This window comes from Pagrus major, chromosome 2, assembly GCF_040436345.1.
Source record: "Pagrus major chromosome 2, Pma_NU_1.0".
NCBI lineage: Eukaryota > Metazoa > Chordata > Actinopteri > Spariformes > Sparidae > Pagrus > Pagrus major.
The window spans coordinates 29,825,202-29,842,568 of record NC_133216.1 but is presented as its reverse complement, the minus strand read 5'-3'; the positions used below and the strand labels follow the sequence as shown (position 1 = coordinate 29,842,568).

The 17,367-nt window shown below is 41.6% G+C and overlaps 2 protein-coding genes across 4 annotated transcripts in view; one reads left to right on the top strand and one right to left on the bottom strand.

Annotated features, from left to right (window-relative positions):
* The first annotated feature begins 1,118 nt into the window (after positions 1-1,118).
* Positions 1,119-11,467, top strand: LOC141008093 (porphobilinogen deaminase-like). Of its 2 annotated transcripts, none has more exons than XM_073480312.1 (14): positions 1,119-1,241; positions 3,607-3,660; positions 4,083-4,155; positions 5,195-5,244; positions 5,585-5,640; positions 6,055-6,132; positions 7,036-7,113; positions 7,199-7,274; positions 7,467-7,580; positions 7,671-7,709; positions 7,844-7,963; positions 8,095-8,148; positions 8,655-8,753; positions 8,912-9,987. In XM_073480312.1, exons 1-14 carry the CDS (start codon positions 1,218-1,220, stop codon positions 9,083-9,085), a joined length of 1,089 nt encoding a protein of 362 aa, XP_073336413.1. In that variant the 5' UTR covers positions 1,119-1,217; the 3' UTR covers positions 9,086-9,987. The 2 variants fall into 2 exon arrangements, with proteins under 2 accessions (XP_073336413.1, XP_073336403.1); XM_073480302.1 differs by lacking the exon at positions 1,119-1,241 and adding an exon at positions 3,313-3,469 and having other exon boundaries at positions 8,912-11,467.
* A 934-nt stretch (positions 11,468-12,401) lies between these two features.
* ubash3bb (ubiquitin associated and SH3 domain containing Bb) overlaps positions 12,402-17,367 on the bottom strand; it is a 45,866-nt gene continuing 40,900 nt past the window's right edge. For both annotated transcript variants that reach the window (XM_073491818.1, XM_073491827.1), the window contains exon 14: positions 12,402-16,439. In XM_073491818.1, coding sequence (XP_073347919.1) covers positions 16,302-16,439 — 138 coding nt within the window. In that variant the 3' untranslated portion in view covers positions 12,402-16,301. The remainder of the gene's footprint in view (positions 16,440-17,367) is intronic.

Below are 17,367 nucleotides of genomic sequence, written 5' to 3'. Positions count from 1 at the left end.
CATGAAACAATTTAAATACGGAAACAGAATAAACACATGGATTTCAAATAAATGCAAACACTCCAAATAGTAGCCTAACACATCACACTATACATACATAAATAAAATACACGTTACACAATAAATATATTGTTGAACATTTAGTTTACATTTTCACTCATACACACACTTTGTAGATTAAATTCATTTACAGACAATAAATGACTGTTGCATGCTTAGTGTCTTCTAACTACTGGATATGTCATTGGTCTATGTTAGCTATAAAAGATCAACAGTACTATTCAGTTGATTCTTCATCATAGTTCAGGAGAAATCGGTGTTGCAGTAATTTTCCTCTGGCACCAGATGTCACTATTTAAAGTGTGTATGGGAGGTATAGAAGCACACTGCCAGTTATAGGTTATTAAGTGAGGTTTTAAACAATACGTTTTCTATGGGATTCAGATCTGGAGAGAGTGCAGGCCACTCCATTTGAGGTACCCCAGTCTCCAGCAGCCGTTCCCTAATGATGCGACCTCGATGAGCTGGAGCATTGTACCTGTAAAGGTTATAGTGGATTTTAGGTTCATCCTGAAATTTCACCCAAAAGCCGAGTATCCCTGACTTTTTGACATTTTTACACTTTAGTGTATATCTCAGAGATCAAGGGCTGCAGGTCCAGCTGTAGTTAATGATGTTTGCCTCCACTTCCTCCAGAGATGTCTCAACCTGTCCTTCTGGCAACATCTTCTCATGGTAGTATTAAAGAGTGAGGTGTGACACATGACGTACTCCTGAGTTGGTACACTGGTAGTAGTAAGGCCACATCATCAGGTCACAGCTGACAGATTACAGTAGTAATCCCTGTCATCTGCCTCCGTGTGTGTGGAAGCAGTTCACACCGTCTTCACTCAATTGTTCCGCTTTCTCTTCACATATAATTACGTTTTTTATTATTATATTATTTTACTTAACTGCAGCTCTTACAGTAATAGACAGAGAAGCTTCAGACACAGCAGACTGCAGCCTGTCCGATAGAGGAAACTGACAGACGGAACCAGGAAATGACCTCTAACCGGTCCAATGACATCACAGCTTCCGCGTTCATTCATAGGGGAGCCGCACGAGACGGGCGCGCTCACTGTTTTCAAGGATTTCATGTTTTTTAATGGCCTCTGAGTCCAGAACAACACGCCGCTGATCTGAGGCCTATTGGCAGAGTGAACGGGATCACCGACATGTCGGAGGAAGCAAGTTCAGCGGTAGGTTTGATTGAAAGTGACCCGGTGCTGAGGCTGTGTTAGCACCGTGCATGAAGCACCTCCAGTGCTCGTGGGCGGCCACTTCCGTATGTGCCGTAATTTGGAGCGCTGTGATTGGTCGAGCCGTTTGTCTGCTTCAGTGCTCCGCTCTCCATTGGACGGTTACAAAGATGGGCGGTGTCAAGTGTTGACAGAGAGCAGTTACAAAAAGGGTTTCAGGGTTACAAAGTTACGCGTCTGGACCTGGTCGTCGACTTGGTTGCTAGCAAACAACGATAAGATACTGTGTAAACGTTTTGTCAACACTTACCACAACTAGTTACTCAAAGGTGAAGATAAAACTGTGTTCCTCTTCACCTGCTCAACTTTAAAACCCAAAGTGTGAGTCAGCGGAACCTCGAAGCACATCACGTTGTCTGACCTTTAACGAGGTGAACGTATATTAGTGTTCGGCTCAGAAACGAACAGAACCACTTGGTGTTTTCCTCTTTTTATTTTTATAGCCTTTAGCTAATTCCAGTTAGCACCGGGCAGCGCTGCCTGCTCCCGCCCACCAGCGTCACATGTGATTTTGGATGGAGTCTGTAATTGAACTGATCTGTTTGCGAAACAAGCAACCAAAGAAAAGTTTTTAAGAGTTTCTGTGAGATAAAGTTCTGTTTGTTCTGCTCCATGTGTGCCGAATAGAAGAGTGACAGCTACTGACAGCTGGGAAACCACACTGAGTCTCTGGGATGATGTAGTAACTGACGCCTGGCAGAGCAACATTAAATCGATAGATTTATGAATGTAGTTCTCAAAGAACAAAGACAACAGGTCGACAAAAAAATGTCTCTCAGTGGCTATTTTGACACAATAGCTGTGTGTGTAGAACATCACCGTGCCCAGTGCTAATAGAAAGATTAAAACCTAATTAATTGTAAATTGATTCACATTAATAATGAATATAGTTACAGTGTGACTGTTATTTAAGTGAAGAAGCTGGACAGTTGTGTGCAGGGTTGTGTGAGCTTTTAACATGCAGAAGTTCACAGTATAAGGTTTAAAGACCATGATAGCTGCATTACAAAAAGATGTTTATTAATGTAATGCATTAGTATTACTCTGCTATAATGTTATGTACTATTAGATATATGTTAATCGCTGTATTAGACACTCATTGGAAAATGTTATCATTGGAGTTATTTTATATTTTATTATAGCAGAATGCCATTGAATTTTTGTCAGGGATGCTTTTATTTTATAAGGCTCTTTTCATGACAGTGTTTTTGTCACCTGCACTTTCAACAGATACGTTTAAAATCATTCAGGATAATGATCGTGGTGAATTTCCATGATCTGGATATTAATTGTGAATCAAGATAGTTGTGAAGATCCTTGACTTGAAAAGGCTCGATAATGTTCAGTCCTGTTCTGATATCCTGATTTATTTTGAATTACATAAAAGGGATCCTGCTTCTTTCCAGTCACTACAATCAGGGGTTAACTGATACAGCTTTTTAAGGGCCGATACTGATTAATAGAAATCAAGGAGACTGAAAACTGATATTTGATAATCATTTGCAGTAAAAATGAAAATCTTTTGAAATATTTGTTTCTTAACAAAATGTAAACTAAAGTGATTCCAGCACAGTAAACAGTAATCCTTTTTGCCTAGGATTTTGGTTGTATGCGTAGCTCCAAGGCTGCAGTTTGTATAAAGTTAAATATGTCCTTTGGTTTGCAGTGTGTTTATTTATCGCTCCATCAGTGAAACAGCCGTGACAGTTCTGGTTAAAATGTTCATTTTGCGTGTATTGTTCTGTCTTCTGATCCATGACAGCCCTTCTTTTGGTGGCTGATCATTATCATTCAGAAATAAAGTGTTTTAACGGAGGAAAGTACATCACCGCACACCACCCTCTACGTATCAAAAACCCTGAGACCACACCTCACACACCAGAGCCCACTGAGCTGCCCCTCCCTGCCTCGTATAACGGACTCAATGAATTGGCACACTTATCTTTTGGAACCAGAGATATCTTGGGGTGGAGCTCCTGAAGGAGAGGGGGGTGTCCAGTAAAAAAGACCACTGTTCAGTATCAAGAGGCTATATGACCTCAGCTCAGCTCCTTACCAATACACAGCAGGCAGTCCCAGCCACACATCGGACACAATAGCCTCTACAGTGCAGACGCTCAGTGCAGACACACAGAATTATGGAGGAAGGACCTTACAAGTACATCAGGGTGAGGCGAGCAGAGAAAATGGTTCATTTATGAGCTAGTTGTAGAAGTGGGGAAGACATCAGTAAGAAGATGTTGAAGGGGTGTTGGCAAAAATTGAGTTAAAACTCTTTCGGCTGATTTGTGTTTTGTCCTGGCAGGATGGAAATGGCAAGGTTAGTCGAGTCATCCGGATCGGAACGCGCAAGAGCCAGGTACAGTACTACCATTGTTAAATCATGGCTTTAACTATGATATATTTCAGAGACACTGCATACTTCTGACTGATTGGTGTATTGAACTTTTTGTCTTAGTTTCACCTTTCAGCTGTAATTTGAATGTGAACATGAGCCCTTCAGAGCCTCAGTGTGTCAGTTAAATGTGAATTTGAATCTGGTGCTCTGTTTCTCCACGCTGGTTCAGATACAGCGGAGTAAAACGTCTGGAGCTCTCCTCGCAGAGATAACATAGTTCTGGCTCAACAATGTCCTTTTAAGATAACTGTTCCTCCCCCTGATATCAGTGAGCATTATACTCATACACTCATGCTCTCTGGCTCTGTGGACGGGCCTTTGAAACTTTTTCAATTACCAAATTAATTCAATCAAGTCAACTGTGCTGTGTTCCTCTGTCCCAGCTGGCTCGCATCCAGACTGACAGCGTGGCGGCCACATTGAAAGAACTGTACCCAGACATCCACTTGGAAATAGGTGAGGATCGTCCCAGCCTCGTAGCTGTGTGACATCATTTTCTATCTGTCTGATTTTCTAGCTGGCATCTTCATATACGTCTACTCCATAATCGCCAATGTGCAAACGAGGGTTGAGTTAAATGATAATTGTAATATTCTTTTAGATTTAGGTAGAGTTTCATTGTTAAGATTGAAGTTACCATCACATCCACACAGGTGATTTCACTCATTCTTCTGCCTGATTGGAGTTTTTGTGAGGACTGCTCGGGGGGGGGGGAGATGTGCTTGATTGACATCTGTCTGACCCTTCCATTAAATGGACTGAATAAGTGGAAACACCTGTGCAGGTGTGCAGGGTCTTTAAACTCCATCAGTTTTACATATTTAATGTGTTTACAGCTGTTGGGGAGTTCAGAGGAAGCTGCATGTAATCTGATAAACTGCCTCCAGTGATGTCACTCAGAGGCTAAGTTGCATTGTGGGTAATGTAGGCACCAGGTTTTGAAAAGGAAGAAGAATGTGTGGAATAAAAAGGTAATATCTCTGTTCTGCTTTATTGATTTTAATCATTTGTTTATACTGTCCATAATGAGTCCAACAGTGTTAGAGGAGTGTTATGATAGACCAGTGGACTTCTATTCAAAACCTGGTGCCAACATTACCCACAGTGCAACTTAGCATCTGAGTGACATCACTAGAGTCAGTTTATCAGACTAAATGCAGCTTCCTCTGGAGCCTCAACAGGCTTTATACTACTTTCTTCACATATGCAGTAGAACTTCCCAACAGCTGTGAACACACTTTAATGTTTAAGATTGTCGGAGTTTAATGTCTTTAACGTCTAGTTCCTCCCAGTTATCAGCAGCAGCCTCAAACATCCACCATGGGTCAGGCTATGATACACTTTGTAAAGAATCTTTAAAGGCTAAAATCACAGACAGGCTGATTGGGCAGGAAAAAAACAGTGTTAGTAAACAAATGTCTAATCTGGCTTCACATAATTAATGGTTTGTAACCACCAGGTTAAATCAGACTGAATCTCTGTCTTCTTCTTTCAGTTGGCATGTCAACGACCGGAGACAAAATCCTCGACACAGCTTTGTCAAAGGTGAGGCAGCAGATCAGAGGCTGCGTTATGACAGATGAGTTTGTCTTGACTAACAATTTAGGAATTAAATTTATTTTATTGGCCAAAAATAATCCAATAAAACAAGCAGTGTAAGAATTTAGCAGCAGTCAGTATCTAAATCAGCTTCTGCAGACTATAATCACACTCTTACTGCTCTGCTCCATTTTGCATTTTAACAAGACAGCAGTACAATGGGAGCTTGCTTTTGACCAGTGGCTCACCATTAAGTTTCAGTTCATACTCACTGCTCATTGTAGGATTATTGTAGGATAACTATGTAAATGAAAATCACTGTTTCTTTTTCGTGTTTTAAATACAGATTGGAGAGAAGAGTTTGTTCACCAAAGAGTTGGAGAATGCTCTGGAGAGGAATGAGTGAGTGTCACCGGTGTCGTCTGTGGCTGACACCACTCTGGCTTCATACCATTGTTTCACCAACTGACTTAAACCGCTAGGTTTTCACTAACAGGGCCAGACTTCTGCTCTGTAGCTGTCACTTACAAATCCCAGGCTATGTCAGACTTTTGAATAATTTGTAGATATCAGCCACAGTGAAACCATCATCATTCACCAGGTCATTTCCCAGACCGATCTCAAACATCCATAATGGCACCACTGTAAATCCATTCAGAGGGAAATCCTTTGACTTCCTCCACAGCCTCAGATGTAGCAGCTGGTTCTGTTCTGTAGCTGCCCTGAAGATCATTCACACCACTGAATGGATGTATTATATACCATGAGACACAATGCAGCATGTATATATGGACCTTGTTCCTGTTTGTCCCACAGGGTCGATCTGGTTGTTCACTCTCTGAAAGACCTCCCCACCACTCTGCCTCCAGGATTCACCATCGGGGCTGTGCTGAAGTGAGTGCAGTACGACAGTATATCTGTATAAACTCATCATGTTGTTGATACTCTAATAAAGAGGCAGCGAGTCACATTTTAGAAAGACCACAAAATAGTGAAGGGGAACATGATACATTATAAAGCTTGGAGATTTCACACAATGATAAAAACATAACTTCAGGAGAGAGTCAAGGAGGGAGGAGGGAAGTCTGAGAACGAGACTGAACATAATGCGAAAAAACATTTTCTCTTCTGTGGTTGTTTAATGGTCTGTTCACCACATACCTGCACAAGTCTTTATTGTGTTTATTCGCCCCAAAGAGCCAGATTACTTTACGTACGCACTGAGTGTTTGAATCCAGGTGAAGCTCTGAGTGAAGTCAGCAACATTACAGAACAGAAACACCTGACAATGGAGGTCACCTCTGGATCACTGCTGCAGTCAGGCTGATAAACAGGAGTGAAGATAAATCCACTTTTTAATCCCAAAAGTTACAAAGTAATCTCTGAGCTCGCCTCCCGTCAGTCAACAGCTCTGGATCAGAACAGAATCTGATGTGACTCCAGGTGTTTATTCCTCCAGAAGGTCTGGATCTGCACCGACAACAGTTGTCAAACATCTTGTGTTTTAATAAAGAGACCCCTAGCAACAGAAATGACATATTGTGCATTTAATTCACTAAGTTGTCTTTATTTAGCTTTTTTCCGTCATTGATGGGAAATGAAAAAGTATCTGCGGGACAGAAAAGGCAGGAGAGCTTTGTGACAAAGTCCTGGCCTAGTTAAAAACATCGTCACTGAAGTGGCGGGAGGAGATCACAGGTCCTTCTTGGTCCTTAGTGGATCTGTTGTGCAGATCTGTTGTGGTTGTCATACATCCAGCTGTCACCACTCACTGTTCTTTGCCTCTTGGTGCTTTAGGAGAGAAAACCCCCATGATGCAGTGGTCCTTCACCCAAAACATGTGGGTAAAACTCTGGAGACTCTGCCAGAAAACAGGTACAGTCAAACAGAAAATCAAACAAGTGTTGGTTTTCCACTGATATCACCAGTCTGGATAACTTCATATTGTTTGTCTGTGTAGTGTGATCGGCACCAGTTCACTGCGCCGGGCTGCTCAGCTGAAGAAGAGGTTCCCCCACCTGGAGTTCAAAGATATTGTATCCTATCAGAAGGTGTTGTGATGTCGGTCAGGGCATGTTGACAGCTGAAATGAGACGGGAATGATTTAAATTTTACTTCACAAACACTGTTTTTTTGCATTTAAGAAGCACTTTGCTCTCAGGGGAGGGTGCTAGTGAGCCAGATTGGATATTTGTCTCTGAAATCTTTTCCTTAGCTGTCATCTGTAGCGTGGGAACCTGAACACGCGTTTGAAGAAGCTTGATGAGAAGGAGGACTTTGCTGCCATTATCCTGGCTGCTGCAGGCCTCAAGAGAATGGGCTGGGAGAACCGGATCAGCCAGGTACAGTTGATGATCATCTGAAGTCCTCTCTGTGAAGTCTGAGGGTGACATTTCTCATCTCACAGTCAAACTGTCTGTTTCCACTGATAGATCCTGGGGCCTGAAGACTGCATGTACGCTGTTGGACAGGTAAGAACAGCGGCTTTGAAAATATGACTAATACTTAGAAAATAAGGTTAAATAATGGCTAATAACACCACACTACATGCATGTGTGTGTTTAAAGCTCTTGGGTGAAAGAAATCCATGTGTGTGTGTTGTCAGGGGGCTCTAGCAGTGGAGGTTCGGGCCAGAGATACAGACATCTTGGAGATGGTGTCTGTCCTCCATCACCCTGAAACTGTGCTGCGCTGCATAGCTGAGAGAGCTTTCCTCAGACACCTGGTACACACACACACACACAGAGACACACACACACACACACACACACACACACACACACACATTCATTGACTCATTTTCACACTGTATGAACATGGAAATTCCCATTTATTCAATCTAACTGTCATTTGTAGGAGGGTGGCTGCAGTGTTCCAGTGGCTGTACACACTGAAGTGAAGGACTCTCAGGTAGGAAGGCTTAGTAGTGGCAGACACACACACACACACATACACACACCTTTTTCACCTGACAGCATTCACTTCCTGTGATGAAGACACAACGCCTGGGTGGCACAATGTTATGACATATGATAACGGTGCTTCTTGAAACAGTGGCTCTTTGATTTCAAACAGAGGAAATCAAAGAAAAGAAAACTGTCACTGGCAGATTTTACCAACTATAGCTACAGTAGCTAGCTAATTAATCATTAGCTCTGAGTTAAGTTGTATGCTGCTGCTAGATGTCTAAATTTCCCCTTGGGACAAATAAAGTATCTATCTACCTGCCTCTGTCTGTCTGTCTGTTTGTCTGTTTGTCTGTTTGTCTGTCTGTTGCCAGTTGCCAGTTGCCATTTAATATCTGTGCTCCACTTTCACTAATCCATTCACACATTTCAGCTAAGTGAACTTGTAAATAAGGCAGCCTGTGATTCATCTGTCACTGTAAAAGTTGAACTGTTTTGACGTTGTTCCAGCTCTACCTGACGGGGGCAGTTTACAGCCTGGACGGGTCAGACAGCCTGAAGGAAACCATGCAGACGAGTGTTGCTGCTGCTGCTGCTGATGCTGACAAGGTAACAGCTGTGTGTTTTACAGTGTGTTGGCCTCATATTAAATTGCTGCTTGTCTGATGCCAAAAACATTAAGGGACTGGATGTGATAAGTGTGAACTTCTGTGTATTTTGTTTGCGTGTCGGCTCTCATACCAAACTTTACACTGACAATGTGACAGAGCCCAGAGGAGGTGGACGAGCGTGTCCAGCGAGTGGGTGTCACAGCCAGCAAGATCTCTGGTGAAGCCCAGAACGGGTCCGAGAGGCTGGGGGTCGACCTGGCCAACTTACTGCTGAGCAAAGGAGCCAAGGAGATCCTGACGGTGGCCAGGCAGCTCAACGACGCCAGATAATCGGGCCTGGCCGAGGGCTCGGGCTCCAGAGGTGACCGGGTCCTCGAGTGCAGGAGTCAGTCACAACCTTGTGTCAAGTAAAAACTTGAATTCCTTTTTTATGTTCCCCATTTTCATGATGCTTGAGAAAGAGAATGTTGACTTCCTGTTCCACCAGGTGAGCTCAGTCAACAGCAGGTAAATTTGAGAGGATTTCAAACACTACTTGGACCAAAGTTGTGCTCAGTGTGGTACAATGCTGCTAAACTGATCGTCATCAGCTTGTTCAGGGTCACTGCAGTCTGTAGCACTCTTGGTTCCAGCCTGTTGTTACATACATGACCTCGGGGAACCATCTCCTGAGCCACGTAGAAACCGCCTTACTGGGATTATCAGTGACAAACACAAAACGGCCTTCAAACATAGTCACAGCACTTACAGAACCACTACTGGCCCATTTCCTCATGTTTTTTTGTTTTTTAAAGTATAGCAGTATATTATGAGTATCAGTATATTACATGTAATGTCGCTAATATTCAGCATTGTCAAATATTTTCTTATAACCAAGGATGTTTGTTTCATCAACATCCATTATAGTTTCAAAAGAGGAGTTTAACCCACAGCTCCTGTCGCAGTGCGTCCTCATTTGGCTTTTGATGGTACCAAAGATGAGTTTACAAGCATGTGGGCACATTTTCTGGTTGGGAGCAGCAACACTGCAATAAAATGGGGCTAAATATGATGTGAAATGTAAATATAAATGTGGATTCAGTCCTTGGACAAGAGTCAACATAGACTCTCTCTCTCCAGCTCCTTCAAGTTCACAAGTACTTGATGTGGCCTTGTCCATTTTGTTCAGTGTTATAGTGTCATGTTTTATCATGTTGGCCTCCTGAAAAATAAAATGTTCTGAACAGCCTTCATTCAGCTCATGTTGGTTGGTTTACTGCTTTTAACAGTGTGCTAGTGACAGAGAGAGGATGGATTTAATATACATGATGATAAGCTGAAGGCACAGCTGGTAAAGCTCCAGTTGTACTGAGCCCTTTTGAAGAATCGTTCCACTACATGACTTGAGATGACTTGTTTAACACTGGAGCTGTCGCTGCATCTGTTCTCAGTCATCTGCTCTGATTTTAAATGTGCACTGGGCCACAGTTTGTCCTGTTTATGCTTTGCTCATATCGTATCACTGCGGATACAGCACTACAGCACCACGTTAGCTATCAACTGTCAGCTTCAGAGTTTTAAATACAGTGTAAATGCTAAAGTTGTTGATGTACATCAGTGTAATTACTATTTAAAAGGTATAAGCGACAGCAGCAGCTCTGCTCACTGGCTTCATAAGCTGCCTATAGGGTGAATTACTTTCGTGTTAGAGATGTAAAGTAGCCATAAAGACCTTATTTAACTGAAAAAATCACATATTTTCTGCAAACAGTGTATTACAACTGCTACACTCAACACATTAGCTCAACACTTGATTAATGGCCATTATGAACTGATTAATGCAGGTGGTTGGTGTATGTTGTGGTGTAGTTCTACTGAAGCATTCAACATTTGACTGCTGTATCTGATAATTAAAACAGTTCTCTTCTAAATACAAGATAAACATCTCGTCAGCAGCAGATACTCTCAAAATTAAGACTTCTGTAATATTATAGTTTAGTATAGTAATTACAATATGTAATCTATAATCATGAGATCTTTATCTCCTCAGTATGAGACATATAGATGTGCTGATGTCTTCTTTTCACCATTGAGACATATGGATGTCATAATTAAGAGATACAGAAGTCAAACTTCAGAGAATATATACTTCTGTGAATGCAGTGCACACTTCTGTACTTCATCCACAGCCATTCAGAGTTTTAGCAGTTTACACTTTTTTGTATATATTCAGAGAATGAAAACAGTTGTATTTGCTGTCATGCTGTACTCCTCATATTAAACTGAAGGGTTTCCAAAAGCAATACATCTTCTACCTTAATGAAACGAAGGCAAACGTCTTGAGTGCCATCGTTTATCTTCCTTTAGCTTCTGTCACAGTGCCATCTGAGTAAATGTATCATATCTGCCTTACATAGAACGATGCCTGTTTAGATCTTCATTCTGTATCAGGTTACCCACTGTACAGTCAGGGTGATACATATCATATTGAATTTCCTGTATTGTATATTATACTTAATTTAAACCTCCTGAGACAATGAGAGATAACGTTAGCCATATTTGTTTTTCAGCTTTAATGTCTGTCTGAATGAACGTAGACTGTTCCTCTGTTTAGATTCTTTATCTCAGTGCTCATATTGCTGTTAATGACAAAATATTGAGTTGGTATCAACACGTGTCTTTGTTTTTCTGTGAACATCACGTCAAAGTAAAGCTCTGATGTCAACAAACAAACGTCAGTAAAGTGTTTTTGTCCTGTGTGGTATCATCATCATCTATCAGCAGACAGCTCACACACTTTACAGTGGATTTACACAGAAGAAAAATATAAGTGTTCATCCTCAGTAGTACAACCACGTACAGCTAACATGTGGTCTACGACTAGCAGCTGTAGTTAGGCAGCAGTGTTTAGAGCTGAATGCTAATGTCTGCTTGCTAACATGCTGCTGTTTAGCAGGTGCAAAGCATGTATATATTGTATATATCACAATATTGTCTACAGTAGTGTGTATATGCATTTTATTTTTAACTCTGGTAAACCTGCTAAAAATTGTCACTTGTAGACGAGTTTGTTTTTGGACATGACGAATGGGTCTGATAACAGGAAACAGCAGACAGCAGCACATCACAGACCTTTGAAATGCTCTTTTAAAATTCAACCATAAATTCATACATTTATTCAGGCTGTATTGATTTTTATATTTTATTCAAAACACGCTTTATAACTTGCACTGGACCTTCCTCGGTCAAAACTATTTTTGATTGACTTTTTTTTCGTCTGTACTTTTTTCAAGTTACACAGCGTGTGGGAGACTTTTGGTTTACTCGTCCCTCTCCTACACTCCTGGCTCATGAAATGGATGTGTAAACGCAGTAAATGCAGCCGTATCAAACTGATGGAACATACAGGAAGTTCAGCTCCTTTGGGAAAAAGCTAGATTAATGCTCTGATAGTCTCATTCAGTCAGTCTCAGTCACTGTTCGCCTATGTATTTACTATCATTTCTCTTTAAATGTGTATTTAAATATAAAGAAGCAGCCATTTCAAACTGTCAAGAAGATGACAACAACAGTCCTTCAGCTAAAACAACACCAGTGTTGTACACAGAACTAACTCGGCTGACTTTACGTTAGCTTCATTCTGGATTCACTCACCAAACACAATAGGAACAGGATGTCCAGGTTTATTGGGTTCGTACTGCTTTACATGATTGCTGTGCAAACCGAATGGATAAAATATAGTCGCTTTGCACGACTGTGGTTTTATAATGTTATTGCTGCAGAGAAATTATGCTTTTATTTCATGTTCAATCAGAATGAACCCACAAATCATATGATGACATGTTGCTTTCTCATGAAAATCTTGGAGCTTTGTCCTTCAGAAACTCAACGCTCCACAACACAAAATCAAATGAAGTCACAGCTCATCATAAATTACAAATCAACACACACTGATTTCTAAAGAAGTAGCTCCAAGTTAAAAGCTGCACACGTTTGATATGTTAGACAATAAATACAGGAACAACATGGCTTCTTCCTGTTTCTGTCACATGGCTCTCCTCTCCTGTTGCTTCACTCCACAAATGAATGATTCATTTTATTGAAACACAACATGCTCTGCTCCAGTACGCTGCACAAACCTTTCACATTTCTGTAGCAACACAGCAATACGGCCATTTCACTGGGTCAAACAATATTACTAGTGATGGTTTGCACATCACAGAGATGATGGTGAGCATTCAATCAAATGTTGGTTTCCAATGTGCCTCCCTGAAGATGAGGATCCTGAACGGCAGCTGTTTCCTTCACTAACAGGAAGATTCGTTTCAATCATGCTTCAGTGAGGAGATCCAGTTAGGAGCAAATCAACTTGAGATGCAGTTACTGAATTAAGGGTGTGTTCACATGGCTTATCTCTTCATGTCGTTATTGACATATAAAGCACATGGTAGCCTGAAGTGCTCACAATGTTCTTGCAGACAGTTTGATCAGAAGGTTGATATCAGACTGTTAAGTTCATGTTTTTCCCTGTGAGTTAAATTTACACTCAGTGTTTGTATGACGGGGCTCTAACAAGTGTTGTCACTTCCTCATCAAACGTTTGCAAAGATGATTTTTTAATCGGGCACCATTTTCATTCATGTTACTTATTGCAGTCTTCTCAGCCAAATTCACACACAGGACATTTTCCTCTGACATCATGGTCGGGGCTGGAAGCTCAAATGTTACACTGTCGTCTGTAAAATGCTATAAAGGTAAAGAATCTGACAAATCGTTATCATTTCACTGAGGGGCATCGGGCCAAATTTCAAACTAAACCACCTTGTCATGACATATTTAGTAACACATTAGGAGTTAAAAAAGGCAGCTTGTATTTCACAATTTATCTTTAATCTGTTGGCTGAAGTGACTCCAGAACTCTTTCAGTGAAACAAATACCGGATCTGATGAGTCGTGATGGACGTTCCCCGTTACAACAAAACCTTTTGGTGTAAGTTGATAAGATCGGTGTACTTTTGGGGTAAAACCTTGCTGAAACTTGACTTAAATGTTATGAGAGAATTGTATTGACGAATAGAAAGCCCCTGCTATCAGAGACAGACAGATTTATCATTTCTCCAAGCGATGAAATATCTCTGAAAAGAAATGAGAAGGGTTCATAAATGAGGCTCTGATGAGAACTGTTTTCTGATAAGTTCAAAACATGCAACTTTTATGATTTCTTAATGAGCTCCACGCGTGACGTGCAACTGAGCGAACTTTGTGATGCAGCTCACAGCGTCCTCTTCTGTAGCTACGAGTCAGTTCATCAGGAGACATCGCTTTAATTCCAACACAGTCACTCAATGAAACATTTCAAAGCTGCATATATGTGTTTTAAATGCAGTCAACACCTGAGATACAGAGCAGAAGTTCATGCATGCTGTTGAAAGTGATGATGCTCTTTTTTTTAAATACTTTTTTGCTCGTAACATCTGAAAGAAAAGTTTACAAATAAATAAAAAATGCAACTGGAAGACTTTTGTTAAAATAGGATTATTTACAGCTACTCTGAACCTAAAACAACATTAACAACATTTCACACACTAAAAATGTGCTGGACCAGAATCAAGAAGCTACAGTATGATTGTCGATAGTGCAGGTTGTGCTGATTTCAGTTTTACAGACACGACATGTACAAGACACCGCTGTACGGGGTCTGCTACATGTGGCACCAAATCAGAGGAACATGTGGGGCCACATTGTGTGGGGAGTATCAGGAGAGTCCCCGATGAGGACCTGAAGCCAGCACTGATGTGTTTTCCCTCAGACACTGAAGAGCAGACAAAGGAATCTGTTGTTGTCTTGGTCAGGAGCCCCGTGCTTCGAGCTGAGCACAGAGTCCACATGTGTACTTCTTCACATGAACGGTGCTGCTGGCGTCTGTGCAGGAAAGCTCCACTGTCATCACAAATCCTCAACTGTCTCAGTCAACTTTGTGAAATAAGCACAAACTCAAATGGAAATCAGATGTTGTGGACACAAATGATCCAAACATTTTGTTAAGACTGACCCAGAATCAACCTGCAGCTGCCTCTTTCTAACACAGCGAGGCCTCGTCCACACGTACACAGGTAGTTTTTAAAACGGTCTCCGTCCACACGACACGAGAAATATTGTCTGTCCATACGACACTGACACAGCTGAAAAGGTAAATGACGAGGCCATTCACACAGGAAGCAGACTGCATATTCTGTTTGGTTGCTTAGTTACAGAAAACACTATGAGCGAGGCAGGTAAACGTGACTGCTCGCCACACAATCGTATTATTACTGTCCCACTGTGTCCTTTTAAATATAATGTCGAACAATATAACATCCATTCAGTCGAAGTACAAACTCAAATATTTCACAACAACACTGATGAGGCCAGTTAGTTCCAAAAAGCTCCGTAAACACTGGAAACAACATTCTGAGCGTCTTCACCCTGGCTGGAGTTTCCAACAGCCCAAAAGTTTCCAGTGAGCTGAAACTCTGTTTACATGTGCATGAGGCCAAGAGAATAGCGCCAAGAGAGGCCAAGAGAAAGCGCTTCATTTGAAGAAATACCTGTGTACGTGTGGACACTCTGCCGACCTCTGAGGCCTGATGGTTCATTACACACCAGGAAATAAAAGTCTTGGATGGACGAGGGATGGAGACACACTGTTTTCAGATCCTTGATATCAGTGACCTGATGATCTCCTGTGTAAGAGCTGACACAGCACAGTACAGCTGGTTCAACATGCAACATTTCTCATGTTTGCATAATGATAATGCTGTATACACAGCTACAGTCCGTTAATTGTAATCCATTACATCTGAGTGGCTCTACGCCTGTCAGTAATGATGATGATGATGAGATCTGGATGCACTGCTCGCTGTGGTGAGTGTAGTGGACCCAGCTAATGATTAACATTAACTCAATGTTAAGTTTAGGCAAGTAAACCAGTTTGAGTGGCTGAGTTTAGTGATGTCCAGCTTCTATTCAGGGAGCTAAAAGGGTTAGGGCTTTTAGACATTTTCTCAGTGAAAATAAACGTCAAAATAAAAGCTGAGTCATCCTGAGTCAGTGGAAAATAAGGAAAGGCAGCTAAACTTGCACACTTTTGCTTTCTATCACATTACCTACTGTTGCCCACTGTTACTTCATGAAATACATTCATGTTGGTACAAATGATTTTCAGAGCACACTGTTATACAACATGCTTATTTCACAACATTTCCTGAGACTGAAGTGAGCGACTGGATTTCAGTGAGCGCTCTCCCACACAGAGCAGCGAACACCCACTCACCCCCATTCTTACAGGAAACACAATAATACAATAAAATCTGAGTGTGGCCTCAGAGGGATGCATTCAGTTCGCCGGCAACCATTCACCGGCTGGGCCTCGGCTCCTCATGTCAAGCGGGAAGCTTCTTCACCCGTCACTGCTGACCCAGCAGCTGTGTGGAGAGGCTGACGGAGAAAGGTTTCAGTATTGTGGGGGCGCTGCCGTCTGTGGGAGGACAGTGTGATCAGGTTCTGTGGAGTTTGGATCAGACGGACGTCATTCTTGCAGGAGCGTCTCCCTCCAGTCGAAGCTGTGGTTTGGTCCATGTGTGAGGGGGAGGATGGGAGGGTCCACTAGCTGCCACACCCCCGTGTCTCCCTGCTCCTCACAGGAGCAGAAGCCCAGGTAGGGGATCTATGGACCGAACAGAGCAAAAGTATTTTTGAAACAAATTCAAGGAAATGACTCATTCTTTGTGGATGAGAGAGAAGGTTTGAGATACGTGCAACAGGCCAGGGCTGACAGCAACAACATGATTGTGTTTTTGTAAAGGTGAACTGGACTCTGTTCTGTATTTAAGCCCCTGACATCATGTGCATGGAGCTGTGCTGCTCGCTCATTTAATGTTTTGCACTCTGCAGCCATCTTGTGGTACAAATAACAACTTAGTAACAACTTAGTTTCATCATTTGAAAGCGATGATAGAGGCTTCATTTAGATTTATATATTGTCCAAATCTGAGTTACTTTTTTACTTGTTTTTTGTGAATGGAATTTTTTTCATGTATTGTTTTTTTAATATTTTTATGTACATAATGTATTTCCCCCAAAATTAAATGTAATGGGGGTGGAAGAGCCTCTTTTTGAGGTCATGGTAAATACAAAAGGTACTGCTTTCTCCTAAACAACTGAAGCAGCTGGAGACTTGTCTTAAATCAGAAAAAACAACCAAAAAAACATCAAATGGCTCCAAACGGCTCGTCTGCTGTAATCACAGTCTCCAGAAGCCCCAAGTCTCCAGATACTTCAGGTGTTTAGCAGAATGCTGCAACACTGTGAAGCTCCAGAGATGTTTTATGGACTACAAAACTCCCCCTGACTTTCCATCAGCATGGAGGGAGGAGATAATGACTGAGTTTTACTTTTTGGGTGGACTGTTCCTTTAAGTACTTCAATCTCATGATACTATCATGAAACATTTCTGCTACTCCAATACATTTACCTGGCAGCTTTAGCTGATTCATATAATAATATAAAACATGTTGTACAGTTCAGTGAATGAAGTCCTAAATGTCTTATTTTCTTATAAAAACTGAGACAAATCTGAGCCAGTGTAGCAGGAA